Here is a 27348-nt window from a genome sequence, read left to right as displayed (position 1 = left end):
ATTGTTTCTCCAAAAATAAGAACGTTTATAACATTCAGGTATTTCACAAATATCCCCATATAAGGGAAATTCAGATGAACTCAAAATACTGTAAAATAATCACAATTGCAGGTAATCACAGTTAGCTTATTTAAAAGCTGCAGCAGCTGTTTCTCCAACTCCGTCTTCATGCGTGTGAACAGACAGCTGATACACCACTGCATACGCTGCCTCCTACAAATAGAAATATCCTCAAATCTAATCAATGGAAATGTCTAACATTTTATCTCTATGAGATGGGTTACCATGAAATTTGTCGTGCGCATTAACGTTTGAAATGAATTGTACGACTTCAATGATTCATAAACTTCAAGTCCAAATCAGTTTCTGACCAGCTGCCTGTAAATTTAATGGCATCCCCATCTGCCTCAGCTGTATTTTGTGTTCAGTGATAATGTGCTTGTTAGCAAATGTTAGCTAACATGCCAAAAAAAGATATCATATCTCATATGGGCATTTTTTTCAATGTTTGGTCTTTTTATTAAAGAGCAATGACATTGTCAATGACAGCATATGTGTGATTTGTCGAGTGATCCGATGGATTTGCTCCTCGTCTGCCTGAAACAATAAAAAAAATCTTGAATTGGATTCAATGTAATTAACAAGTGTGAAAAGAACATATCAGATAAAAATTATTTTTCAAAGTTAGTGGTAGTTTTTAAAAAACATCAAAGACAAACATCAGCTTGTTGCATCAAAGTTTTGTTGTTTGTGTTCTACGTTAATAAAGTATTAAATAATATGAAGTCAACTCAACACAGGTTAATAAAGTACCCTTCTCAACGACAGCATATGTCTCATTCGTCGAGTGATCCGGTGGATTTACTCTTCAACTGCCTGAAACAATAAGAAAATCTTGAATTGGATTCAATGCAATTAATAAACGACATTCTTAATCACTTAATTGGCTTTGATGGCACAACAGCCCATTTTTTTCCTCATATAAGCGTCTTTTTTCAGTGTTTGGTCTTTGGAGGGCAGCACTGAGCTACAGTATGAATGTTCCCACCCTCTAGGACATAAATATGTGTCATTGTTTCTGTATATCTGAATGTTTTTCTTTATCTGACAGGCAATAACGAACTGCTTATTTTACATCTGTCCATTTCTAGATCTGTCAGTGTCTGTGTTTAAACTAACAGAAAGTCATTTTATTAATAGTTGACCATTGTGACGTCTATTTAAAAGCTGCAGCACCTCGGTTCTTAATAAGCATCTGCAGACGTGTGAGCAGGCAGAGCAGATAGAACAAGGCGGTTTAACTGTCACACTATGATAAACCACAAAAGGCCTGAGGCTGTGAGTTGGTTTAATCTCTCAGATGAAGATGACGTAGAAGAAATATGTCCAATAAAATCACTTCAGCGGCCAGTTGGTTCAAAATAATAATAATAACTAATAATGCGACTTTTGTTCTTGCTCTCCTGTAGTGGTTCTTAATGAAATCTTGTCATTTAATCAATGAGCGAATTAAAGATTTTACTGAATTCACAAGAAGACACATTAAGCATCACACTGATCAACAGTCTATCCTTCTACTTCTGCTCTCAGTGATCTGGAAGACATCAAATATAAATCCAAAAATGAAAGTTAATATATGGATTGTTTACAGACTAATACATCTGTTAAACTTCAGTATAACCTTTTATATCCGATATTATGCAGATGACACCAGACTTTATATTTCTGTAAAAACCAAACTGACAAACCAAAACTGTTGCCTTGCATAAGGAGCAAACTTAAATTGACAACTCCAGAATCTAATTTGATGAATTAAATGAACTTTTATCAGGGCATAAATTTGATTAAACTTAATGATATAGTCAGTGAATGACTAGATTTCCTCAAGTCAACACACAGTATTTGATATGAAGGCGACCTTTTAAAATATGTCAGAAAATATGTCCAAAAAAAGAGAATCACCTGTAAAACCTGTTGCTTTGCCTGCATCAGCTTCATTTCCCTCTCCAGGAACTGACATGTAAAAGAACACAAACAATGACTGTGATCCAATATTTCAACAGAAACAAATAATGCATAAATGAGTTTTCCTTAATGTTAAAGGATGGCTAGGATTGAAGGTTGAATTGATCTTGAATTGGATTCAATGTAATTAACAAGTGTGAAAAGAACACATCAGATAAAGGTTATTTTTCAAAGCTAGTAGTAGTTTTTAAAAAACATCAAAGACAGACATTAGCTTGTTGCATCAAAGTTTTGTTGTTTGTGTTCTACGCTAATAAAGTATTAAATAATATGAAGTCAAATCAACACAGGTTAATAAAATACCCTTCTTAACGACAGCATATGTGGCATACGTCAAGTGATCCGGTGGATTTGCTCCTCGACTGCCTGAAACAATAAAACACATATACCGTCATATTTCATTTCAACAAGGAAGGATTTAATGGGGAATAATTAATCTGTGTGGCGAGAAGCTAGGTGGAGAGACAGGTATACAGGAAGCCAATTTATAAAACACATGTTCATCAGGTTTTTTTTTTAGCATTATTGCATTGTAATCTTTAGTTACTGTCTTAATTCTTAATGTACCTTTGTTTTTCCAACACCAAAGCAGTTCCACCAACAACAGTAGCACAGGCACACACAAAATGGTGATGGCAGTCGGTAACAGGACAGAGAGGAGAGGAGGATGAAAAGAAATCTCTTTATCATCTTCGGATGTTGTGTTTTGAGGTGCAGGAGGAACGTTTCCTGTTAGCGCTTTGAAAAAATATGGTTGGACAAAATAAAGTGTCATATAAATGTGAAATATTTTAAATTTTATATCAGACTCTGATTGTTTAAAACTGTCACCTTGAAGATTAAAGTCTTCTTGGTCTTCCACATTTCTGCTTTTTGCATGAAAACTTTAAAACTTAATCTCATAATCTTGTGGCACCACCCAGGACAAGATTCACACTTTTGGCCACATTCATAGTAAAATGTTCAGGAAAATGTTCAGTAGATTGTTTTTCCTTCTTTCTAACTGTTATGTATTGCAATGTGCATCATTGCCTCCATGATCCTTGTACAACTTCAAGTCTGTTTTTATTTATTTAAATACATATAGCAAGAATATTGAAATTAATTTTCCTTCCTTGGTAAATTTATCCAATTATCAATTAAGGAAATAACGTATTTACTTTTTGATAACACAGTTATATCCCACCTCTGACAGCTAGCAAGCTCTCTGGTGATTCTCCAGCTGCAGAGATTCTGCACTTGTAGAGTCCTTCATCAGACTTGGAAACATTGTGAATGGTCATCTTGCCTGTATATCCAATCCCTGTGGAGTTGCCATCTTTATAGAAATCAGCTGTGTCGTTGTGGGGAGTCTTTCTCCTGCAGCGCAGAGTGACAGTCTGTTGTTCCCTCACAGGAGAAGCTGGAGTCTCCAGGATCACACCAGCCGCTGGACAAACATGAAGGCTTTCAGCCACATTTTGCCATTTAATAAATAAGCATCACTTGTGTTGGTGTTCCTTAAACATACCAGTGACAACAGCGATGTTCAGAGTGTTTCTTCTCTCTCCCTCTGCATTTCCACACCAGTATTCTCCACTGTGAGACACAAAGGCAGGGTTAATGGTTAAGGATCGTGTCGACGTCGCCCATCCGATTGCATTTGAGGGAGCGTTGTTCATCACTCTCCATTCAGTTGGGCCGTGAAACGACCCACAATTTATTGTGATGGTTTCATATTCAAAGAACTGCAGTCTGTTTGGATCAATGTGAGGGAAAGCTGCATCTGTGGCAGAGAGGATAAAGAGGAGTTTGAGCGTTTCCATGCGTACGGTTCAGAAATTAAACGTAGAAATGATCTGCTTCTGTTGATATAACTGAAAAATAACGTAACTCACCAGCGTTCTCCAGATAGTGACTGTTCTGCCCTCGAGCTCTGAGCAGCAGCAGCACATTCACCACTGCAGAGACAAAAGGAGAGAGCAGACATTCACAGTGAGGCACTGAAAACCTGTGACATGAACATAAGAACGTGGAAATGATGTCAAATTTCATCAGCCTGTTATTATTAAAGTATTATTATTATTAGTTTACAGTTTATAAATGGTAATAAATATGAATATGACACATATTAGTGGCTGCACAGTGTTTTTACAGGTTAGAATAGTTTTGTTTTGTCATATTTGAGAGTGACGTTGGAGACTCAGTACTCACACAGTCTGACACAGAGCACCGTGACCTCCATGTTGTCTCGCTGCTGATTGTCTTCTGAGCATCAGACAGAAAACAAAGCGGCTAAATATGAAGATGAAGGTGTAGTGCTTCCTTTTTCTGTGCAGAGTGGAGACCACAGCTGTTTATAGCAGTGTAACCATTTCATCAGGTGTCTAGTTCCTTGGTTCTCAACCTTTCTGCTGCCAAGGCCCCCCTGTGGCCCCCCAACATACAGCAAAGACTTTCCCTCCTGTGTGTTTTGCTGCAATGATGACAAAAGTGCTTTCTATCAAACTAATTTTTATTTTAGTACTTGCTGAACACAAACAGCAAATTTGTTTGACAATTTCCAAAGTCAAAAAATCATTGTCATCATGTCATCAAGTGCTAAAGTTTAATAAAACTGCACATTCAGATAAACTTTGCAAAAACAACAAAAAAAACTTCAAACTAAATGCAGAAAATAAGCACTTGGACATTTGTCATCCAGTGTGAGGTCTGCTGCTGCTTCTGGCTGATAAGGCCATCGATACGTGGGGAGATCTTTGCCAACGCCACGAGCATGTCGTCCTGCAGGGAGCGCTGCCATACGTACGGCCACGCTGCTGCCCCTCATCAATCAATGTATCTGTTAGTTATTAATGGGACAGGCAGGTAGTCAGTAGAATATCTTTCTCACAGCCCTTTCTCTCAAGGCCCCCCGGCAGCTCTCTGTGGCTCCCTAGTGGGCCGTGGGCCCACTGTTGAGAACCACTGCTGTAGGAGACAAAAATACTCAGTGATGTATGAACATTTAACAGTAGTCCCATCCTGCCCTCTGCTGTCAGTCTCCTTTATATTTCCAAGACAGCAAATGAACAAAAACAGCTACTGTCCACATTTAGTAAATACAATGAAGAGACAGAAATAGAGTGGGAGTTCTGCTGTACACTAAATGTTCATGTGTTTATATAAAGAAGTAAAATATCGTGTCAAATGTAGTTAAACATTAAAGATGTGGTAAAAACAGAAAGTGATCCTGATCCACTGCTTTTCCAAGTTGTAGTTTTTTTTAACTCGTCTAATTTCTTCCAAAGATATGGACACAATTCTTGATGGAGTGTTTTTCATTCAGAGGTGGAGTTTAGAGTTTAGAGTGGAGACGTGCTCTCTCTTCAAACAGACTTGCTCCTGCAGGATGCATGCTGTGGACAAGAACAATAAAACACCATCATGTAAAGATATAAAGAATCTGCTGACGTGGTGCCTTCATGCCTTCATTTAAGGAGCTGAGAGCTTTGTCACTTTTTATAGAAATAGTTTCATATCAACATGTCTTTTGAGTCCCAGATTTAGGCCTCCATGCCTTTTAAATGCCCTGTTTTATTTTGGTGCAGTCACATAATGAGAGAAGTTAGAAATAAACAAGATAGGGGGACTTTGATGAGGTCCAGTGGGCAGGATGAGGTCCAGTGGGTGGGGAGAGGGGAGACCTGGGTGCTCTGGGGGCCCCGGGCCTTGTTGTTGAGGCCAGCTGCAGTGTGGAAGAAGCTGTACTTTGTGAAAAAATGGAGAGCTCAACTTGCTGATGTAGTAATCTAATATGTTTTAAGTTTCACTGGTGATCATCGTCTACCATGAAACCACACAAATAGGCGAAATTTCACAAATATATTTCCATTGAAAAACTTTAAGTTGACAAATGAAGATATAGTTGTGAATTAGAGGCACAAACACAAAAACAGATTCACTGAAACTATAAAGGCTGAATGTTGAACATCTTTGCTCCTGTAATATAAAGTTACTGCAGGCTGTTGCAATCAGACATCGAAACCAAACAGGCCAAAGGACTTTGACCCCCACAGCTGACTTTCACCGTCAGGTGAGCTGAGGTGAGCTGGATCGTAGAAACGCTCTGAAGGAAGGTGAGCTTCAAGAAAAAGTTTTCTGTTTCAGTGAAGTATGTAAGTGAACATGTAGAATATAGGAAATGTTTTTTCAGTGAGTCAGTTTACAAGCTTTAAAACACCAAATCTATAAATCTGTCTTATGAGAGGAAAACATTGTTCTTGTTGCTCTGACAGCTTTAGTTACTTTGCAGTAGTGTTACTGGACGTTAGACTGGATGATACTCTGCTGAGAGGCTCACAGGTTAGTTTTTCTTTTCTTGTATTACAACAGATTGTTTTCCAGAATTCGAGGATGATGACGAACACAGTGGCCTGCAGCTTGTGGCGTCTTTTACTTATCATCGTCCTCTTCGTCTCACACACAGGTAACAAACACTGTTACTACAAAACATGTGAAAACATTTAGTAGTGGATAAGAACTTGTGTCAAGTCTCTTTATTCCTTCGTCTCACTGCTGCACTGCTCCTGGTGTGTCATCAGGTTTGTCAGCGGTTCATTGCACACTTTCCTTTTTCTACTTAACCAAGACTAATGATGTGTTTCTACATCTTATATATCAGCTACATTAACATATCTGTGACAGACGAAGAATTTAATTGTCTTTATGTCTGAATTCTTCTTTAGTCTCCACTTTGTCACTGTTTAATATCCCACTGAAAGTTGTCTTGTTGCTTCTGCACGACTTGCAGCATTATTCTGTATTTGTTCATGTTGTGTTGTCCAGCTAGTGTAACTGGGTCACTAAGTTGTGCCTTCATGTGTTTTCTAAGTTGCAGTGCATTGAGCTCCCATAACCTCCAGCTGTACTGAAATAGAAATATGCTTTGAAAGAAAAATAACTCCATTAAAGCACAATCTGAGCCGAAGTCCTTCAAAGCTATTACATCTCCTTTAAGACGGAGATACAGTTGATTACTTCAGTGAGCTGTCTTGCTTTAAGTATTTTCTATAATAATATATATTTAATTAAATTGTTTTTAATTGCCTTTTTATTCTGTATTGTATCATTGCAGCTGCTGAATCAACCACACCTCCATCTTATTCCCCCAACTCTACCTTTATTGTCTCGGTTAGTGACTTAGCTCTTTCTCTCGTCACAATTGGAGGTCTCTTTTTTATCTGGAGATATATAAAATTGAAAACTGGTAAGTATCAAAAAGTCATTTCAAATGTGTCCATCTAGACGTAAATGCCATAAATACAATGTAAATATAATATAAAATAATATATAAGACATTATCTGAAGTGTTCAACTTTTCATTAAGAACTGATATTTGTTCTGTTGGATATTATTTATATGTAAAATGGTTTTCTCTACCACAACATCTCAGAAGATGTGGTTCAGGTGCAGAGACAATCCCAGAAGACACAAGAAGAACTGGCATCATTTTGGACTCAGTATGAGGAACAAGTGCTAAAAAACAAAAGAGAGAAACTCAGACTGAAGGTAGAAGAGCTGGAGAAAGAGATGGAGGGAGTCGAAGGGAAGATTAAATCAGTAGAGAGGGAATTAGAGAGGGAGAACGAAAATGCAACTGGCAAAACAGATCAACTCTTGAGAGAAAGAGAAAACCTCTTAAGTGTTAAGCACAAACTGGAGAGTAGGAAGAAAGTACTGGAGGAACGGAAGAGGAACACAGAGAAGCTGTAGCGTCAAGTAGAGGCTGAACAGGTGAAAACACAGACTGAACAGGGGAAAACACAGACTGATGTTCTTATTAACACAGGGCCATAGGAGTAGTCAGCCAGTTCATTTGTGAACACGGAGTCACTTTGTGATCTACAGCTGTGCAGTGAACACTGTTTCCTGGTTTCCTGGTTGATCATTTACAGATTTGATGCTAAATGACCTTTGTAGTTTTAATCTCTTTCAGTACTAAAGAACATTTTATGAGTGGTAAAGAAGGACGGTCCCACTTCCAGAGGGATATACATGTATTTTGGATCGGCCCTAATTTTCTTTCATTGGTAAAAACTCTACTTCTAGTTTAACCCAACCACCTTTAAATGAAGTGGTGACATCATTACTCTCCAGGGGCACCAGACAAAGCTGTCCACTTCTTTCCTCTGTCAACTGATCCTGTAGCTTCTAATACTAGACACCATGTATCGCTGTGATTATGACATTTCATTATTTGTTAGGTTTCTAATAAATCTCTCCTAAATGTTTCAATAAATGAAGTTAATGTTAAATCTAAAATATTACTATTGTGGGGCTGACACTGTCAAAAGTGCCTCAGAGGATAAAAAGAGAATTAATGGAACAAGGAAACGTTTTTAAATCAACCTCTACAGATTTTGTTCTTTACCAAATGTAGACCTGCAAGTATTTTAGTTTTGCTTTAAGTTTTGCTCATATGGGTTCAAATTCTTCTTATTATCATCAACATGCAATATTTCCATGCTGGTTGCTGGTTATTGTGCAGTTTGTTGATTGGAGATAAGTAGAATTAGCATTGAAATGTATTAATGATTGTTGGATTGTAATATTTGTTGTCATGATCATTGTGCTCAGACTTGTTGTCATTTTGATTATGATGATTTAGATTTTTCTCTGTTCCTCTGAGAGAATGATCATATGGATCTCTCTCTTCTGTAATGATCCTGATCATTGATCACATTGTCTGCCCAACAGGATGTCTGTCAGAATTAAAGCGACAAATCAAACTGAAGCTTTTGTCTCTTTTTAGACAAGGCAATGCAAGACAGCTTTAGTTATAGAGCAGCTTTCATCACAGAGGAACTTAACGTGCTTTACATTTAAAAGGAGACATAAAAACCTCAAGTATTTTAAGGAGAGAAGGAAACAACATCAATTTACAGGTTCCCACGATACCAACAGCCCACATCCACACAGTAACACTGATCCTGTCCACAGTGACTGAAGGACCCTTTCCCAGCTCCTGGTCTTATTCTGGGAACAACCAGAACCAGAATTTAAGTATTGGAGTAATGTGATGATGTTTTCTTACAAGAAAACAGCTGAATTCTGTTGAAGTCTTCCTGTTGAATGTTGTGATAGTCCAGTATAAAGAGTATTGCAGTAATCTAATCTGTTAAAGATAAACCAGTTTCTCAGAGTCAGTTTGTGATAGAAACCTTTGTCCATGTAATGTAAAGTTATTCATTAACTCATCAACAGCAGGATCAATCGACAGGATGCAGCTTATTGACGGTCTTGAGACAATCAGCCACAAGAGCAGGAGGTCAGTTGGAGAGGAACAACTGCAAATATCAGTTGGACCATAAAAGGCTGTAATGAAATATACTTGCAGAAATTATGACTTGAGTCAAAGTACGTGAAGGACTTTGGCCGCACCACTTTATAGTCTCAGTGGAGAACAGACTCAGAGGTACAGCAGGTAAGTGCCTTCGTGTTTCATTTAAACGGCTCTTTGGAGGCAGAACAATTTGTTTGTAACTACAGTGAACAAAGCCTGAAGGCAGCTGTTCTTCCTTTTAGAGACAGATTTATCAGCCAAAGGACGGTCATACGATATATATCCTACTATCCTACTATACTTCCTGTCTTTCCTGTTAATCTTTGTGGCAGAACTTGAGGATGGCTCACCTGAGTGATGGATTGTTCTTTAAACCTCTGCTCGGTTTCTTCAGTGCTTCGGTTTTCCAGCACATCATCCTCCTCCTAACAGACTCTTGTGGAGGTAATTAACACACAAACATCATCAGGTGAAGTCAACATGAGAAAAATGATCACTTATCAATGTGTGTTTCCAGGCCTGCCTCAGGGAGTTGGACCATCTCAGACTCTAGTAGCATCAGTTGGTGATGACGTTATCTTGCCATGCCACCTGGAACCTGCAGCAGATGCTGTTTCCAAGACTCTGGAGTGGGGGAGACCTGACCTGGAGCCCAGATTTGTCCATGTGTGGTATCAACGTCAGGACTACCTGGTTAACCAGAACCCGTCTTACAAAGGAAGAACATCTGTGTCCATCAAGCAGCTGCAGCAAGGAGATCTTTCACTGAAACTGTCTGCACTGAAACCGTCTGATAATGGGATCTATAGATGCTACTTTCCCTCAGAGGATAAAGAATCTACTGTTGAGCTCATTGTTGGTGAGTTTGTGAACGTTTTTATGCAGCTTCAGTGGAGCAGGTTTTCTTTAAAGCCTCCATGTGGGGGGAGATGGTTGGGGATCGAGTTCAGTGAGATACTAAAGATGATTTTGGTGTTTCTGTTTAAAGAGAAATGAAATCTTCAGTCTGTCCCCACTCCTGAGACACATTTAAGTCAATCAAATGTGTCCAAATGTTCGTCTCACTGCTGCACTGCTCCTGGTGTGTCATCAGGTTTGTCAGCGGTTCATTGCACACTTTCCTTTTTCTACTTAACCAAGACTAATGATGTGTTTCTACATCTTATATGTCAGCTACACTTACATATCTGTGACTTCACTGTGGAAATGAGTTACAAAACAACAGAGAAGAATTTAATTGTCTTTATGTCTGAATTCTTCTTTAGTCTCCACTTTGTCACTGTTTAATATCCCACTGAAAGTTGTCTTGTTGCTTCTGCACGACTTGCAGCATTATTCTGTATTTGTTCATGTTGTGTTGTCCAGCTAGTGTAACTGGGTCACTAAGTTGTGCCTTCATGTGTTTTCTAAGTTGCAGTGCATTGAGCTCCCATAACCTCCAGGTGTACTGAAATAGAAATATGCTTTGAAAGAAAAATAACTCCATTAAAGCAAAATCTGAGCCGAAGTCCTTCAAAGCTATTACATCTCCTTTAAGACGGAGATACAGTTGATTACTTCAGGAAGCTGTCTTGCTTTAAGTATTTTCTATAATAATATATATTTAATTAAATTGTTTTTAATTGCCTTTTTGTTCTGTGTTGTATCACTGCAGCTGCTGAATCAACCACATCAACATCAACCATTGTCTCGGTTAGTGGCTTAGCTCTTTCTCTCGTCACAATTGGAGGTCTTGGTCTTGGTCTCTTTTTTATCTGGAAATATGGAAAATCAACAATTGGTAAGTATCAAAAAGTCATTTCAAATGTGTCCATCTAGACGTAAATGCCATAAATACAATGTAAATATAATATAAAATAATATATAAGACATTATCTGAAGTGTTCAACTTTTCATTAAGAACTGATATTTGTTCTGTTGGATATTATTTTTATGTAAAATGGTTTTCTCTACCACAACATCTCATTTGTGTCTCTCTCACGGTCAGACATGTTCTCAGCCAGAATACAAGATGTGGTTCAGCTGCAGGGACAATCCCAGAAGACACAAGAAGAACTGGCAACATTTCGGACTCAGTATGAGGAACAAGTGCTTAAAAACAAAAGAGAGGAACTCAGACTGAAGGAAGAAGAGCTGGAGAAAGAGATGGAGAGAGTCGAAGGGAAGATTAAATCAGTAGAGAGGGAATTAGAGAGGGAGAACGAAAATGAAACTGGCAAAATAGATCAACTCTTGAGAGAAAAAGAAAACCTCTTCAGTGTTAAGCACAAACTGGTGAGTAGGAAGGAAGTACTGGAGGAACGGAAGAGGAACACAGAGAAGCTGCAGCGTCAAGTAGAGGCTGAACAGGTGAAAACACAGACTGAACAGGGGAAAACACAGACTGAACAGGGGAAAACACAGACTGATGTTCTTATTAACACAGGGCCATAGGAGTAGTCAGCCAGTTCATTTGTGAACACAGAGTCACTTTGTGATCTACAGCTGTGCAGTGAACACTGTTTCCTGGTTTCCTGGTTGATCATCTACAGATTTGATGCTAAATGACCTTCGTAGTTTTAATCTCTTTCGGTACTAAAGAACATTTTATGAGTGGTAAAGAAGGACGGTCCCACTTCCAGAGGGATATACATGTATTTTGGATCGGCCCTACTTTTCTTTCATTGGTAAAAACTCTACTTCTAGTTTAACCCAACCACCTTTAAATGAAGTGGTGACATCATTACTCTCCAGGGGCACCAGACAAAGCTGTCCACTTCTTTCCTCTGTCAACTGATCCTGTAGCTTCTAATACTAGACACCATGTATCGCTGTGATTATGACATTTCATTATTTGTTAGGTTTCTAATAAATCTCTCCTAAATGTTTCAATAAATGAAATTGGTTTTAAATCTAAAATATTACTATTGTGGGGCTGACACTGTCAAAAGTGCCTCAGAGGATAAAAAGAGAATTAATGGAACAAGGAAACGTTTTTAAATCAACCTCTACAGATTTTGTTCTTTACCAAATGTAGACCTGCAAGTATTTTAGTTTTGCTTTAAGTTTTGCTCATATGGGTTCAAATTCTTCTTATTATCATCAACATGCAATATTTCCATGCTGGTTGCTGGTTATTGTGCAGTTTGTTGATTGGAGATAAGTAGAATTAGCATTGAAATGTATTAATGATTGTTGGATTGTGATATTTGTTGTCATGATCATTGTGCTCAGACTTGTTGTCATTTTGATTATGATGATTTAGATTTTTCTCTGTTCCTCTGAGAGAATGATCATATGGATCTCTCTCTTCTGTAATGATCCTGATCATTGATCACATTGTGAGGATGTCTGTCAGAATTAAAGCGACAAATCAAACTGAAGCTTTTGTCTTTTTTTAGACAAGGCAATGCAAGACAGCTTTAGTTATAGAGCAGCTTTCATCACAGAGGAACTTAACGTGCTTTACATTTAAAAGGAGACATAAAAACCTCAAGTATTTTAAGGAGAGAAGGAAACAACATCAATTTACAGGTTCCCACGATACCAACAGCCCACATCCACACAGTAACACTGATCCTGTCCACAGTGACTGAAGGACCCTTTCCCAGCTCCTGGTCTTATTCTGGGAACAACCAGAACGCTGCACTCTGAAGACCTGAGGGTGAATTCTCTGTTAAATGGGAAGCCAGTGAAGTGATTTAAGTATTGGAGTAATGTGATGATGTTTTCTTACAAGAAAACAGCTGAATTCTGTTGAAGTCTTCCTGTTGAATGCTGTGATAGTCCAGTATAAAGAGTATTGCAGTAATCTAATCTGTTAAAGATAAACCAGTTTCTCAGGGTCAGTTTGTGATAGAAACCTTTGTCCATGTAATGTAAAGTTATTCATTAACTCATCAACAGCAGGATCAATCGACAGGATGCAGCTTATTGACGGTCTTGAGACAATCAGCCACAAGAGCAGGAGGTCAGTTGGAGAGGAACAACTGCAAATATCAGTTGGACCATAAAAGGCTGTAATGAAATATACAATGGTCAGAAAATAAAGGGAACACCTGAACAACACAATGTAACTCCAAGTCAATCACACTTCTGTGAAACCAACCTTTCCAGTTAGGAAGCAACACTGATGAATCAATGTCACATCCTTTCTGGCTGATGTTTTGGTCACTTGGCATTTTGTCAGTGCTCTCACAGAAGCAACCTTTAGCAAGTCTAACTGAAGAGACAGAATACATCGTAAAGGCCGTCCATGATGGGGTCTTGGATAAACACCATTAGTTGTACAGTGGTGTTTCTTCTCTCACAGAATGCTTTTGTTTTTCCAACAGAGCAGATATCTTTTATCCAGCTGTCTCATGTCACGTTAGTGTCTTCCAGTTAAACATTTACTCATATAATAAGTTTATGAGCGTCACAGCTTCAAACCAGCTTGTCATGCTGCTGCTAGTGTTGTCCTTGGCTCTGTTCATGACTTCCACATCTTGGATCAGGTTTTAAGTTTCAGACAATCTAATTGCCAGATTTAGGTGCAGGGTACTTTTTCTCTGTGGAGACCTCTAGTACGATGTCATCAGTTGGAGCATTGGGGAACTTTGCAACAGCAGTTACATTTTTAAGGTGAAGGCAGCAGTTGTATCTGCACTGCTGACAGTGTCGTACTGGTGCATCTGTCCCCGTCTTTCACACTGTATATAAACATGCTGACATTTTCTGTACATTTCTTCTGTCTCCCATCATCAGGTTCTGTCTCCTCACCTCTCATAGCAGACATTTACTTAAACAGCAGAGAGGTGGTGTTACAGTGTGAGTCTAAAGGCTGGTATCCAGAGCCTGAGGTGTTGTGGCTGGACGGGGAGGGAAACCTGGTCTCTGCTGGACCTACAGAGAAGGTCCTGGGTCCTGACCACCTCTGCGCTGTCAGCAGCAGAGCGACTGTGGAGAAGAGACGCAGCAACAGCTTCACCTGTAGAGTCCAACAGAAGGCCATCAACCAGACCAGAGAGGCACACATCCAGGTGTCAGGTTAGAAACAGCTCTGAATTAACGAAGCATATCGTTACTGTTTGATTAAAAATATGTTGTTCTCTTCTGTGTTGTATCATTTCAGGTGATGCCTATAAGGATCAGTTCTCTCCAAATTGGTTTATGATCAGCTTCATCATTATTCTCTGCATTTGTGTTCTCTTCATGTTGATTGCACAACTTGTCAAATTAAGAGGAAGAGAAAAATTGAAGTGCATTATTTGATTGCCATTATTAAACACTTCTAAATCGATGTTGTGAACTGTGTGTAAACATGTATGCATATATGTACAGTACTAGTCAAATGTTTGGACACACCTTCTCATTCAATGGTTTTTACTTATTTTTATTATTTTTTTAAAAGCGTCTTAAAAGCGTCTTTTTTCAATATTTGGTCTTTGGAGGGCAGCATTGAGCTACAGTATGAATGTTCCCACCCTCTAGGACATAAATATGTGTCATTGTTTCTGTATATCTGCATGCTATGACCATAACAAACTGCTTATTTTACATCTGTCCATTTCTAGATCTGTCAGTGTCTGTGTTTAAACTAACAGAAAGTCATTTCATTAATAGTATTAACAGTGATGTCTATTTAAAAGCTGCAGCACCTCGGTTCTTAATAAGCGTCTGCAGACGTGTGAGCAGGCAGAGCAGATAGAACAAGGCGGTTTAACTGTCACACTATGATAAACCACAAAAGGCCTGAGGCTGTGAGTTGGTTTAATCTCTCAGATGAAGATGACGTAGAAAAAATATGTCCAATAAAATCACTTTAGCGGCCAGTTGGTTCAAACTAATAATAACTAATAATGCTTCTTTTGTTCTTGCTCTCCTGTAGTGGTTCTTAATGAAATGTTGTCATTTAATCAATGAGCGAATTAAAGATGTTACTGAATTCACAACAAGACACATTAAGCATCACACTGATCAACAGTCCATCCTTCTACTTCTGCTCTCAGTGATCTGGAAGACACATATGATCAAATATAAATCAAAACATTAAAGTTAATATGTGGATTGTTTACAGACTAATACATGTTAAACTTCAGTATAAGCTTTTAGATCCGATATTATGCAGATGACACCAGACTTTATATTTCTGTAAAACCAAACTGACAAACCAAAACTGTTGCTTTGCATAAGGAGCAAACTTAAATTGACAACTCCTGAATCTAATTTGATGAATTAAATTAACTTTTAATCATAGCTTGTGAACTTAATGATATAGTCAATGAATGACTAGATTTCCTCAAGTCAACACACAGTATTTGATATGAAGGCGACCTTTTAAAATATGTCAGAAAATATGTCCAAAAAAAAGAATCACCTGTAAAAACCTGTTGCTTTGCCTGCATCAGCTTCATTTCCCTCTCCAGGAACTGACATATAAAAGAACACAAACACTGACTGTGATCCAATATTTCAACAGAAACAAATAATGCATGAATGAGTTTTCCTTTATGTTAAAGGATGGCTAGAATTGAAGGTTGAATTGATCTTGAATTGGATTCAATGGAATTAACAAGTGTGAAAAGAACACATCAGATAAAGATTATTTTTCAAAGCTAGTAGTAGTTTTTAAAAAACATCAAAGACAGACATTAGCTTGTTGCATCAAAGTTTTGTTGTTTGTGTTCTGCATTAATAAAGTATTAAATAATATGAAGTCAAATCAACACAGGTTAATAAAATACCCTTCTTAACGACAGCATATGTGTCATTCGTCGAGTGATCCGGTGGATTTGCTCCTCGACTGCCTGAAACAATAAAACACATATACTGTCATATTTCATTTCAACAAGGAAGGATTTAACGAGGAATAATTAATCTGTGTGGCGAGCAGCTAGGTGGAGAGACAGGTATACAGGAAGCCAATTTATAAAACACATGTTCATCAAGTTTTATTTTTAGCATTATTGCATTGTAATCTTTAGTTACTGTCTTAATTCTTAATGTACCTTTGTTTTTCCAACACCAAAGCAGTTCCACCAACAACAGTAGCACAGGCACACACAAAATGGTGATGGCAGTCGGTAACAGGACAGAGAGGAGAGGAGGATGAAAAGAAATCTCTTTATCATCTTCGGATGTTGTGTTTTGAGGTGCAGGAGGAACGTTTCCTGTTAGTGCTTTGAGAAAAGATGGTTGGACAAAATAAAGTGTCATATAAATGTGAAATATTTTAAATTTTATATCAGACTCTGAGCTAAAGTTTGAGATTGTTTAAAATTGTCACCTTGAAGATTAAAGTCTTCTTGGTCTTCCATATCTCATTGCTTCACTTTTAGCTACACTCATAGTAAAATGTTCAGTAGATCCGTCTTCCTCCTTCTTTCCAACTGTTATGTATTGCAATGTGCATCATAGCCTCAATGATCCTTCTAGCAACTTCAAGTCTGTTTTGATTTATTTACATACAAATAGCAAGAATATTGAATTAATTAATTTAAGGAAATGATGTATTTACTTTTTGATAACACAGTTATATCCCACCTCTGACAGCTAGCAAGCTCTCTGGTGATTCAGCTGCAGAGATTCTGCACTTGTAGAGTCCTTCATCAGACTTGGAAACATTGTGAATGGTCATCTGGCCTGTATATCCAATCCCTGTGGAGTTGCCATCTTTATAGAAATCAGCTGTGTCGTTATGGGGAGTCTTTCTCCTGCAGCGCAGAGTGACAGTCTGTTGTTCCATCACAGGAGAAGCTGGAGTCTCCAGGATCACACCAGCCGCTGGACAAACATGAAGGCTTTCAGCCACATTTTGCCATTTAATAAATAAGCATCACTTGTGTTGGTGTTCCTTAAACATACCAGTGACAACAGCGATGTTCAGAGTGTTTCTTCTCTCTCCCTTTGCATTTCCACACCAGTATTCTCCACTGTGAGACACAAAGGCAGGGTTAATGGTTAAGGATCCTGTCGACGTCGCCCATCCGATTGCATTTGAGGGAGCGTTGTTCATCACTCTCCATTCAGTTGGGCCGTGAAACGACCCACAATTTATTGTGATGGTTTCATATTCAAAGAACTGCAGTCTGTTTGGATCAATGTGAGGGAAAGCTGCATCTGTGGCAGAGAGGATAAAGAGGAGTTTGAGCGTTTCCATGCGTACGGTTCAGAAATTAAATGTAGAAATGATCTGCTTCTGTTGATATAACTGAAAAATAATGTAACTCACCAGCGTTCTCCAGATAGTGACTGTTCTGCCCTCGAGCTCCGAGCAGCAGCAGCACATTCACCACTGCAGAGACAAAAGGAGAGAGCAGACATTCACAGTGAGGCACTGAAAACCTGTGACATGAACATAAGAACGTGGAAATGATGTCAAATTTCATCAGCCTGTTATTATTAAAGTATTATTATTATTAGTTTACAGTTTATAAATGGTAATAAATATGAATATGACACTGCCCAGTAATATACTGTATATTAGTGGCTGCACAGTGTTTTTACAGGTTAGAATAGTTTTGTTTTGTCATATTTGAGAGTGACGTTGGAGACTCAGTACTCACACAGTCTGACACAGAGCACCGTGACCTCCATGTTGTCTCGCTGCTGATTGTCTTCTGAGCATCAGACAGAAAACAAAGCGGCTAAATATGAAGATGAAGGTGTAGTGCTTCCTTTTTCTGTGCAGAGTGGAGACCACAGCTGTTTATAGCAGTGTAACCATTTCATCAGGTGTCTAGTTCCTTGGTTCTCAACCTTTCTGCTGCCAAGGCCCCCCTGTGGCCCCCCAACATACAGCAAAGACTTTCCCTCCTGTGTGTTTTGCTGCAATGATGACAAAAGTGCTTTCTATCAAACTAATTTTTATTTTAGTACTTGCTGAACACAAACAGCAAATTTGTTGGACAATTTCCAAAGTCAAAAAATCATTGTCATCATGTCATCAAGTGCTAAAGTTTAATAAAACTGTACATTCAGATAAACTTTGCAAAAACAACAAAAAAAACTTCAAACTAAATGCAGAAAATAAGCACTTGGACATTTGTCATCCAGTGTGAGGTCTGCTGCTGCTTCTGGCTGATAAGGCCATCGATACGTGGGGAGATCTTTGCCAACGCCACGAGCATGTCGTCCTGCAGGGAGCGCTGCCATACGTACGGCCACGCTGCTGCCCCTCATCAATCAATGTATCTGTTAGTTATTAATGGGACAGGCAGGTAGTCAGTAGAATATCTTTCTCACAGCCCTTTCTCTCAAGGCCCCCCGGCAGCTCTCTGTGGCTCCCTAGTGGGCCGTGGGCCCACTGTTGAGAACCACTGCTGTAGGAGACAAAAATACTTGGCTATCAAAGACAAGGGGATAAGATAGATTTTGCTGTGTCCCTTTAAAATGTGCAGTACGAAGTGTTATATGAGGCGAGCGTTAAACCTGAACAGCATTCAGTGTTCTGGTCTCAGGGATCTGCGAATGAGAAACGAATGAAGACAGGGGAGTCTCTGTTTCTGTCTCTCACAGACTCAGTGACATACGGACATTTAACAGTAGTCCCATCCTGCCCTCTGCTGTCAATCAGCCACATCTCAAACATTTTCTTCCTCCAAAGACAGCAAAGGAACAAAGACAGCTGCTGTCCTCATTTAGTAAATACAATGAAGAGACAGAAATGTTCATGTTTTTATATAAAGAAGTAAAATAACGTATCAAATGTAGTTAAACATTAAAGATGTGGTAAAAACAGAAAGTGATCCTGATCCACTGCTTTTCCAAGTTGTAGTTTTTTTTAACTCGTCTAATTTCTTCCAAAGATATGGACACATGTTTTTCATTCAGAGGTGGAGTTTAGAGTTTAGAGTGGAGACGTGCTCTCTCTTCAAACAGACTTGCTCCTGCAGGATGCATGCTGTGGACAAGAACAATAAAACACCATCATGTAAAGATATAAAGAATCTGCTGACGTGGTGCCTTCATGCCTTCATTTAAGGAGCTGAGAGCTTTGTCACTTTTTATAGAAATAGTTTCATATCAACATGTCTTTTGAGTCCCAGATTTAGGCCTCCATGCCTTTTAAATGCCCTGTTTTATTTTGGTGCAGTCACATAATGAGAGAAGTTAGAAATAAACAAGATAGGGGGACTTTGATGAGGTCCAGTGGGCAGGATGAGGTCCAGTGGGTGGGGAGAGGGGAGACCTGGGTGCTCTGGGGGCCCCGGGCCTTGTTGTTGAGGCCAGCTGCAGTGTGGAAGAAGCTGTACTTTGTGAAAAAATGGAGAGCTCAACTTGCTGATGTAGTAATTTAACATGCTTTAGGTTTCACTGGTGATCATCGTCGACCGTGAAACCACACAAATAGGCGAAATTTCACAAATATATTTCCATTGAAAAACTTTAAGTTGACAAATGAAGATATAGTTGTGAATTAGAGGCACAAACACAAAAACAGATTCACTGAAACTATAAAGGCTGAATGTTGAACATCTTTGCTCCTGTAATATAAAGTTACTGCAGGCTGTTGCAATCAGACATCGAAACCAAACAGGCCAAAGGACTTTGACCCCCACAGCTGACTTTCACCGTCAGGTGAGCTGAGGTGAGCTGGATCGTAGAAACGCTCTGAAGGAAGGTGAGCTTCAAGAAAAAGTTTTCTGTTTCAGTGAAGTATGTAAGTGAACATGTAGAATATAGGAAATGTTTTTTCAGTGAGTCAGTTTACAAGCTTTAAAACACCAAATCTATAAATCTGTCTTATGAGAGGAAAACATTGTTCTTGTTGCTCTGACAGCTTTAGTTACTTTGCAGTAGTGTTACTGGACGTTAGACTGGATGATACTCTGCTGAGAGGCTCACAGGTTAGTTTTTCTTTTCTTGTATTACAACAGATTGTTTTCCAGAATTCGAGGATGATGATGACGAACACAGTGGCCTGCAGCTTGTGGCGTCTTTTACTTATCATCGTCCTCTTCGTCTCACACACAGGTAACAAACACTGCTACTACAAAACATGTGAAAACATTTAGTAGTGGATAAGAACTTGTGTCAAGTCTTTTTATTCCTTCGTCTCACTGCTGCACTGCTCCTGGTGTGTCATCAGGTTTGTCAGCGGTTCATTGCACACTTTCCTTTTTCTACTTAACCAAGACTAATGATGTGTTTCTACATCTTATATGTCAGCTACACTTACATATCTGTGACTTCACTGTGGAAATGAGTTACAAAACAACAGAGAAGAATTTAATTGTCTTTATGTCTGAATTCTTCTTTAGTCTCCACTTTGTCACTGTTTAATATCCCACTGAAAGTTGTCTTGTTGCTTCTGCACGACTTGCAGCATTATTCTGTATTTGTTCATGTTGTGTTGTCCAGCTAGTGTAACTGGGTCACTAAGTTGTGCCTTCATGTGTTTTCTAAGTTGCAGTGCATTGAGCTCCCATAACCTCCAGCTGTACTGAAATAGAAATATGCTTTGAAAGAAAAATAACTCCATTAAAGCAAAATCTGAGCCGAAGTCCTTCAAAGCTATTACATCTCCTTTAAGACGGAGATACAGTTGATTACTTCAGGAAGCTGTCTTGCTTTAAGTATTTTCTATAATAATATATATTTAATTAAATTGTTTTTAATTGCCTTTTTGTTCTGTGTTGTATCATTGCAGCTGCTGAATCAACCACACCCACACCTACACCCACACCCACAACCACAATCACACCCACACCCACACCCACAACCACAATCATACCCACACCCACAACCACAATCACACCCACACCCACAACCACAATCACACCCACACCCACACCCACACCCACACCCACACCCACACCCACACCCACACCCACACCCACAACCACACCCACACCCACACCCACACCCACACCCACACCCACACCCACACCCACAACCACAACCACACCCACACCCACACCCACACCCACAACCACAATCACACCCACAACTACACCCACACCCACACCTCCATCTTGTTCCCCCAACTCTACCTTTATTGTCTCGGTTAGTGACTTAGCTCTTTCTCTCGTCACAATTGGAGGTCTCTTTTTTATCTGGAGATATATAAAATTGAAAACTGGTAAGTATCAAAAAGTCATTTCCAATGTGTCCATCTAGACGTAAATGCCATAAATACAATGTAAATATAATATAAAATAATATATAAGACATTATCTGAAGTGTTCAACTTTTCATTAAGAACTGATATTTGTTCTGTTGGATATTATTTTTATGTAAAATGGTTTTCTCTACCACAACATCTCATTTGTGTCTCTCTCACGGTCAGATGTGGATCAGCTGCAGAGACAATCCCAGAGGACACTGTCATTTTGGACTCAGTATGAGGAGCAAGTGCTAAAAAACAAAAGAGAGAAACTCAGACTGAAGGTAGAAGAGCTGGAGAAAGAGATGGAGGGAGTCAAAGAGAAGATTAAATCAGTAGAGAGGGAATTAGAGAGGGAGAACGAAAATGAAACTGGCAAAATAGATCAACTCTTGAGAGAAAAAGAAAACCTCTTCAGTGTTAAGCACAAACTGGAGAGTAGGAAGGAAGTACTGGAGGAACGGAAGAGGAACACAGAGAAGCTGCAGCGTCAAATAGAGGCTCAACGGGTGAAAACAGACTGAAGAAGATCTTATTCACTTAGAGTAGTCAGCCAGTTCATTTGTGAACACGGAGTCACTTTGTGATCTACAGCTGTGCAGTGAACACTGTTTCCTGGTTTCCTGGTTGATCATTTACAGATTTGATGCTAAATGACCTTTGTAGTTTTAATCTCTTTCGGTACTAAAGAACATTTTCTGAGTGGTAAAGAAGGACGGTCCCACTTCCATAGGGATACACATGTATTTTGGATCGGCCCTACTTTTCTTTCATTGGTAAAAACTCTACTTCTAGTTTAACCCAACCACCTTTAAATGAAGTGGTGACATCATTACTCTCCAGGGGCACCAGACAAAGCTGTCCACTTCTTTCCTCTGTCAACTGATCCTGTAGCTTCTAATACTAGACACCATGTATCGCTGTGATTATGACATTTCATTATTTGTTAGGTTTCTAATAAATCTCTCCTAAATGTTTCAATAAATGAAATTGATTTTAAATCTAAAATATTACTATTGTGGGGCTGACACTGTCAAAAGTGCCTCAGAGGATAAAAAGAGAATTAATGGAACAAGGAAACGTTTTTAAATCAACCTCTACAGATTTTGTTCTTTACCAAATGTAGACCTGCAAGTATTTTAGTTTTGCTTTAAGTTTTGCTCATATGGGTTCAAATTCTTCTTATTATCATCAACATGCAATATTTCCATGCTGGTTGCTGGTTATTGTGCAGTTTGTTGATTGGAGATAAGTAGAATTAGCATTGAAATGTATTAATGATTGTTGGATTGTGATATTTGTTGTCATGATCATTGTGCTCAGACTTGTTGTCATTTTGATTATGATGATTTAGATTTTTCTCTGTTCCTCTGAGAGAATGATCATATGGATCTCTCTCTTCTGTAATGATCCTGATCATTGATCACATTGTGAGGATGTCTGTCAGAATTAAAGCGACAAATCAAACTGAAGCTTTTGTCTTTTTTTAGACAAGGCAATGCAAGACAGCTTTAGTTATAGAGCAGCTTTCATCACAGAGGAACTTAACGTGCTTTACATTTAAAAGGAGACATAAAAACCTCAAGTATTTTAAGGAGAGAAGGAAACAACATCAATTTACAGGTTCCCACGATACCAACACCCCACATCCACACAGTAACACTGATCCTGTCCACAGTGACTGAAGGACCCTTTCCCAGCTCCTGGTCTTATTCTGGGAACAACCAGAACGCTGCACTCTGAAGACCTGAGGGTGAATTCTCTGTTAAATGGGAAGCCAGTGAAGTGATTTAAGTATTGGAGTAATGTGATGATGTTTTCTTGCAAGAAAACAGCTGAATTCTGTTGAAGTCTTCCTGTTGAATGTTGTGATAGTCCAGTATAAAGAGTATTGCAGTAATCTAATCTGTTAAAGATAAACCAGTTTCTCAGGGTCAGTTTGTGATAGAAACCTTTGTCCATGTAATGTAAAGTTATTCATTAACTCATCAACAGCAGGATCAATCGACAGGATGCAGCTTATTGACGGTCTTGAGACAATCAGCCACAAGAGCAGGAGGTCAGTTGGAGAGGAACAACTGCAAATATCAGTTGGACCATAAAAGGCTGTAATGAAATATACTTGCAGAAATTATGACTTGAGTCAAAGTACGTGAAGGACTTTGGCCGCACCACTTTATAGTCTCAGTGGAGAACAGACTCAGAGGTACAGCAGGTAAGTGCCTTCGTGTTTCATTTAAACGGCTCTTTGGAGGCAGAACAATTTGTTTGTAACTACAGTGAACAAAGCCTGAAGGCAGCTGTTCTTCCTTTTAGAGACAGATTTATCAGCCAAAGGACGGTCATACGATATATATCCTACTATCCTACTATACTTCCTGTCTTTCCTGTTAATCTTTGTGGCAGAACTTGAGGATGGCTCACCTGAGTGATGGATTGTTCTTTAAACCTCTGCTCGGTTTCTTCAGTGCTTCGGTTTTCCAGCACATCATCCTCCTCCTCCTAACAGACTCTTGTGGAGGTAATTAACACACAAACATCATCAGGTGAAGTCAATATGAGAAAGAAAAAGAAGAAGCTTAAACTGATCACTTATCAATGTGTGTTTCCAGGCCTGCCTCAGGGAGTTGGACCATCTCAGACTCTAGTAGCATCAGTTGGTGATGACGTTATCTTGCCATGCCACCTGGAACCTGCAGCAGATGCTGTTTCCAAGACTCTGGAGTGGGGGAGACCTGACCTGGAGCCCAGATTTGTCCATGTGTGGTATCAACGTCGGGACTACCTGGTTAACCAGAACCCGTCTTACAAAGGAAGAACATCTGTGTCCATCGAGCAGCTGCAGCAAGGAGATCTTTCACTGAAACTGTCTGCACTGAAACCGTCTGATAATGGGATCTATAGATGCTACTTTCCCTCAGAGAATAAACACTCTACTGTTGAGCTCATTGTTGGTGAGTTTGTGAACATTTTTATGCAGCTTCAGTGGAGCAGGTTTTCTTTAAAGCCTCCATGTGGGGGGAGATGGTTGGGGATCGAGTTCAGTGAGATACTAAAGATGATTTTGGTGTTTCTGTTTAAAGAGAAATGAAATCTTCAGCCTGTCCCCACTCCTGAGACACATTTAAGTCAATCAAATGTGTCCAAGGCTGAAGCAACCTTTAGCAAGTCTAACTGAAGAGACAGAATACATCGTAAAGGCCGTCCATGATGGGGTCTTGGATAAACACCATTAGTTGTACAGTGGTGTTTCTTCTCTCACAGAATGCTTTTGTTTTTCCAACAGAGCAGATATCTTTTATCCAGCTGTCTCATGTCACGTTAGTGTCTTCCAGTTAAACATTTACTTATATAATAAGTTTATGAGCGTCACAGCTTCAAACCAGCTTGTCATGCTGCTGCTAGTGTTGTCCTTGGCTCTGTTCATGACTTCCACATCTTGGATCAGGTTTTAAGTTTCAGACAATCTAATTGCCAGATTTAGGTGCAGGGTACTTTTTCTCTGTGGAGACCTCTAGTACGATGTCATCAGTTGGAGCATTGGGGAACTTTGCAACAGCAGTTACATTTTTAAGGTGAAGGCAGCAGTTGTATCTGCACTGCTGACAGTGTCGTACTGGTGTAAATGTCCCCGTCTTGCACACTGTATATAAACATGCTCACATTTTCTGTACATTTCTTCTGTCTCCCATCATCAGGTTCTGTCTCCTCACCTCTCATAGCGGACATTTACTTAAACAGCAGAGAGGTGGTGTTACAGTGTGAGTCTAAAGGCTGGTATCCAGAGCCTGAGGTGTTGTGGCTGGACGGGGAGGGAAACCTGGTCTCTGCTGGACCTACAGAGAAGGTCCTGGGTCCTGACCACCTCTACGCTGTCAGCAGCAGAGCGACTGTGGAGAAGAGACGCAGCAACAGCTTCACCTGTAGAGTCCAACAGAAGGCCATCAACCAGACCAGAGAGACACACATCCAGGTGTCAGGTGAGTTCTTTCTCCAAACATCCTCGTCTTTCTAACCTTCAGCTGAGGTGTGTTTTCCTGTAACTATTCTATTCTGTGTTTGTGCTTTATCGTTGCAGCTGACTGCCTCGAGGTCACGTCTTGTTATGCTGTTCGTCTCAGCGTTACCTTCGGCATTTTCTTCCTTTTTACTTTTGCAGTGGCCTTTGTTTTGTGGCGATGGAGACAAAACCAAACCAGAGGTACCAGTATAGCTCTGATTGTGATGACAGCCTCACAGAAGCTCATGAAACAGTTGCTATTGATTCACGTCACTCAGCTTGATTTTCACACAAGGACACAAAAATGTGTCCTTTATAAGCAACAATACAAAATTAATGCTATGATTATATAATCTAATTCATGTCTCCTTCTTTTTTTGTCAGTTTTTAATAACAATCGTTAACGTTTCTTAACATAAAAACCCAAAGTGTCCCTGACAGCTCAACAAAATGACAGGTTACTGCTAAGTTTGAATGATGAAAGTTTTATTTCTGTATTTCATGGTGGAAGCAGCCTCATTACCCATGAGCCAAAGCATGTTTTTAAAAGGTAAAAAAAAAAAAAAAAAGAGTAAATTCATGATGTATTTCATTGGACATTTAACGCGTTTAATAAAAAAACATGTCAATATAGTTGCAGGCATCCTGTGTTGGGATTTTTTCCACCCCAATATGATACTGGAGGGGTTTATGTGAAGACTAAATCATCTTGTAACTGTGTTTCAGGCTCCTGTTACAAATAGCTTCTGTCTAATTCTGTCATAAAACACTTTAGATATTCTCTAAAATATGTGAATAGATGAACAAAATGTTTTATTCTTTACTTTTTCCTCTGTTCAGTCTCTTTGTTACTCAAAGCAACACTGGATAGACAAAACCAGTTTAAACTATATTGAACACAGCTCCCTGTTTTTATATTATTTTTTTATATTATATATTTGCACTGTCCATGAGAGCTGCTGTTTCCCATTTAGATTTCGTTGTGCTTCTTGCACAATGACAATAAAGGAATTCTGATTCTGATATTCACACAGAGGCAAAGAAGCACCGAAAGGCTGAAGCTGAAAAGAGAGAGAAGCTGATGGCAAAAGATAAAATGGTGAAGAAAAAGGCAAAGCTGAATGAAGAGTTACAGCAGAAAGAAGAAGAAAAGAAAAACCTGGATGAAGTGGTTAAAACACTGAAGAAGCATAAGGAGGAACTTGAAAAGCAGAAACAACAACTTAAAGATCAAAAGGAGGAAATGGACAAAACCATTAAAGATACTGAGTCAGTGGAGAAGATGACAGACAGTGACCAAACTCACACAATCACATTAACAGCCAAAAAACAGCTGAGGGATAGAAAACAAGTAGATGAAAATCTGATGCTGCAAACAGAGAAACTACTGAATGAAACAAACACTTTGTTAAACATAATGACTGAGAGGAGGAAGGTGGTAGAGAACCACATGAAGAAGATTAAAGAGACACTGGAGGAGATTGAGAGGAAACATTCAGAGTAGAGACTCAGACCTTCATCTGTTCACACTATCAAAAGACATTTGGGTTATTTTGTTCACATCAGTGACCTGACATACAGTAACACACCTGTACATGTCAGGTGTGAACATGGGAATGAAATTATTGTGTGATTATAGTTTGATACTTGTCTAGTTTTCACTACTGACTGCAGAGCTTAATGCTGCCTGCACTGATGGACTGTAATAGTTCTAGTTATTGTGATTATTAAGACTGAAACTGTTTGAGATGTTTGAAACTTCTTGTTTCCACCTGTGCCCCACCTGGTTGTCTTGTTTTCCAGCGGTCCAGCATCTTTAGTCAGAGTTACTAAGAGTTTCTTCACGTCTTTTCAGTCTCATCATGTTGGAATCTATTAGTACATTGTTTTTGTAAACTTTTTGGTTTGACTGGTTTTTTGGTGCCTGCTCCTTGTTTTCTGTGCAACATTAAA

At 39.1% G+C, this 27348-nt stretch overlaps 4 protein-coding genes across 4 annotated transcripts; 2 read left to right on the top strand and 2 right to left on the bottom strand.

Annotated features, from left to right (window-relative positions):
* Positions 1-495: 495 nt before the first annotated feature.
* LOC139222561 (low affinity immunoglobulin gamma Fc region receptor II-like) lies at positions 496-4255 on the bottom strand. Its single transcript, XM_070854354.1, has 9 exons — positions 4219-4255; positions 3903-3965; positions 3536-3790; positions 3212-3454; positions 2593-2763; positions 2329-2391; positions 1963-2013; positions 814-876; positions 496-597 (listed from the first exon to the last, which is right to left on the bottom strand). Exons 1-8 carry the CDS (start codon positions 4247-4249, stop codon positions 869-871), a joined length of 885 nt encoding a protein of 294 aa, XP_070710455.1. The 5' UTR covers positions 4250-4255; the 3' UTR covers positions 496-597; positions 814-868.
* A 5054-nt stretch (positions 4256-9309) lies between these two features.
* On the top strand, positions 9310-27336 carry LOC139222556 (butyrophilin subfamily 3 member A2-like). Its single transcript, XM_070854348.1, has 7 exons — positions 9310-9469; positions 9661-9772; positions 9846-9859; positions 24037-24349; positions 25094-25375; positions 25474-25596; positions 26430-27336. The coding sequence occupies exons 2-7, from the start codon at positions 9670-9672 to the stop codon at positions 26897-26899; spliced, it is 1305 nt and encodes a 434-aa protein (XP_070710449.1). The 5' UTR covers positions 9310-9469; positions 9661-9669; the 3' UTR covers positions 26900-27336.
* LOC139223144 (butyrophilin subfamily 2 member A2-like) lies at positions 9866-14560 on the top strand (the record flags this gene model as incomplete). Its single annotated transcript, XM_070855109.1, has 3 exons — positions 9866-10187; positions 14054-14335; positions 14421-14560. Coding segments are annotated over 3 exons (744 nt in total), but the record flags the coding sequence as incomplete, so codon positions are not given.
* Positions 16821-21620, bottom strand: LOC139223143 (low affinity immunoglobulin gamma Fc region receptor III-A-like). Its single transcript, XM_070855108.1, has 6 exons — positions 21573-21620; positions 21150-21345; positions 20958-20963; positions 17520-17582; positions 17153-17407; positions 16821-17071 (listed from the first exon to the last, which is right to left on the bottom strand). Exons 1-6 carry the CDS (start codon positions 21618-21620, stop codon positions 16821-16823), a joined length of 819 nt encoding a protein of 272 aa, XP_070711209.1.
* Positions 27337-27348: the final 12 nt, after the last annotated feature.

Source organism: Pempheris klunzingeri, chromosome 23 (assembly GCF_042242105.1).
Source record: "Pempheris klunzingeri isolate RE-2024b chromosome 23, fPemKlu1.hap1, whole genome shotgun sequence".
In the NCBI taxonomy this organism is placed as follows: Eukaryota; Metazoa; Chordata; class Actinopteri; order Acropomatiformes; family Pempheridae; genus Pempheris; species Pempheris klunzingeri.
This window is presented reverse-complemented; position numbering and strand designations above follow the sequence as displayed.

Bases quoted from the DNA above. Each gene is read 5' to 3' on its own strand.
- LOC139222561 (XM_070854354.1), bottom strand. From the start codon at position 4,249: ATGGAGGTCACGGTGCTCTGTGTCAGACTGT. The intron at 3,966-4,218 runs GTGAGTACTGAG...TTGTCTCTGCAG, and splicing joins GGTGCTCTGTGTCAGACTGT to TGGTGAATGTGCTGCTGCTG. The intron at 2,392-2,592 runs GTACATTAAGAA...TTATTGTTTCAG, and splicing joins TTGGTGTTGGAAAAACAAAG to GCAGTCGAGGAGCAAATCCA.
- LOC139222556 (XM_070854348.1), top strand. From the start codon at position 9,670: ATGGCTCACCTGAGTGATGGATTGTTCTTTAAACCTCTGCTCGGTTTC. The intron at 25,376-25,473 runs GTGAGTTCTTTC...TTATCGTTGCAG, and splicing joins GACACACATCCAGGTGTCAG to CTGACTGCCTCGAGGTCACG. The intron at 25,597-26,429 runs GTACCAGTATAG...ATATTCACACAG, and splicing joins GAGACAAAACCAAACCAGAG to AGGCAAAGAAGCACCGAAAG.
- LOC139223143 (XM_070855108.1), bottom strand. From the start codon at position 21,620: ATGACAGTGTCCTCTGGGATTGTCTCTGCAGCTGATCCACATCTGACC. The intron at 21,346-21,572 runs GTGAGAGAGACA...ATATATCTCCAG, and splicing joins CAGCTGATCCACATCTGACC to ATAAAAAAGAGACCTCCAAT. The intron at 17,072-17,152 runs GTATGTTTAAGG...ATGTTTGTCCAG, and splicing joins GAACATCGCTGTTGTCACTG to CGGCTGGTGTGATCCTGGAG.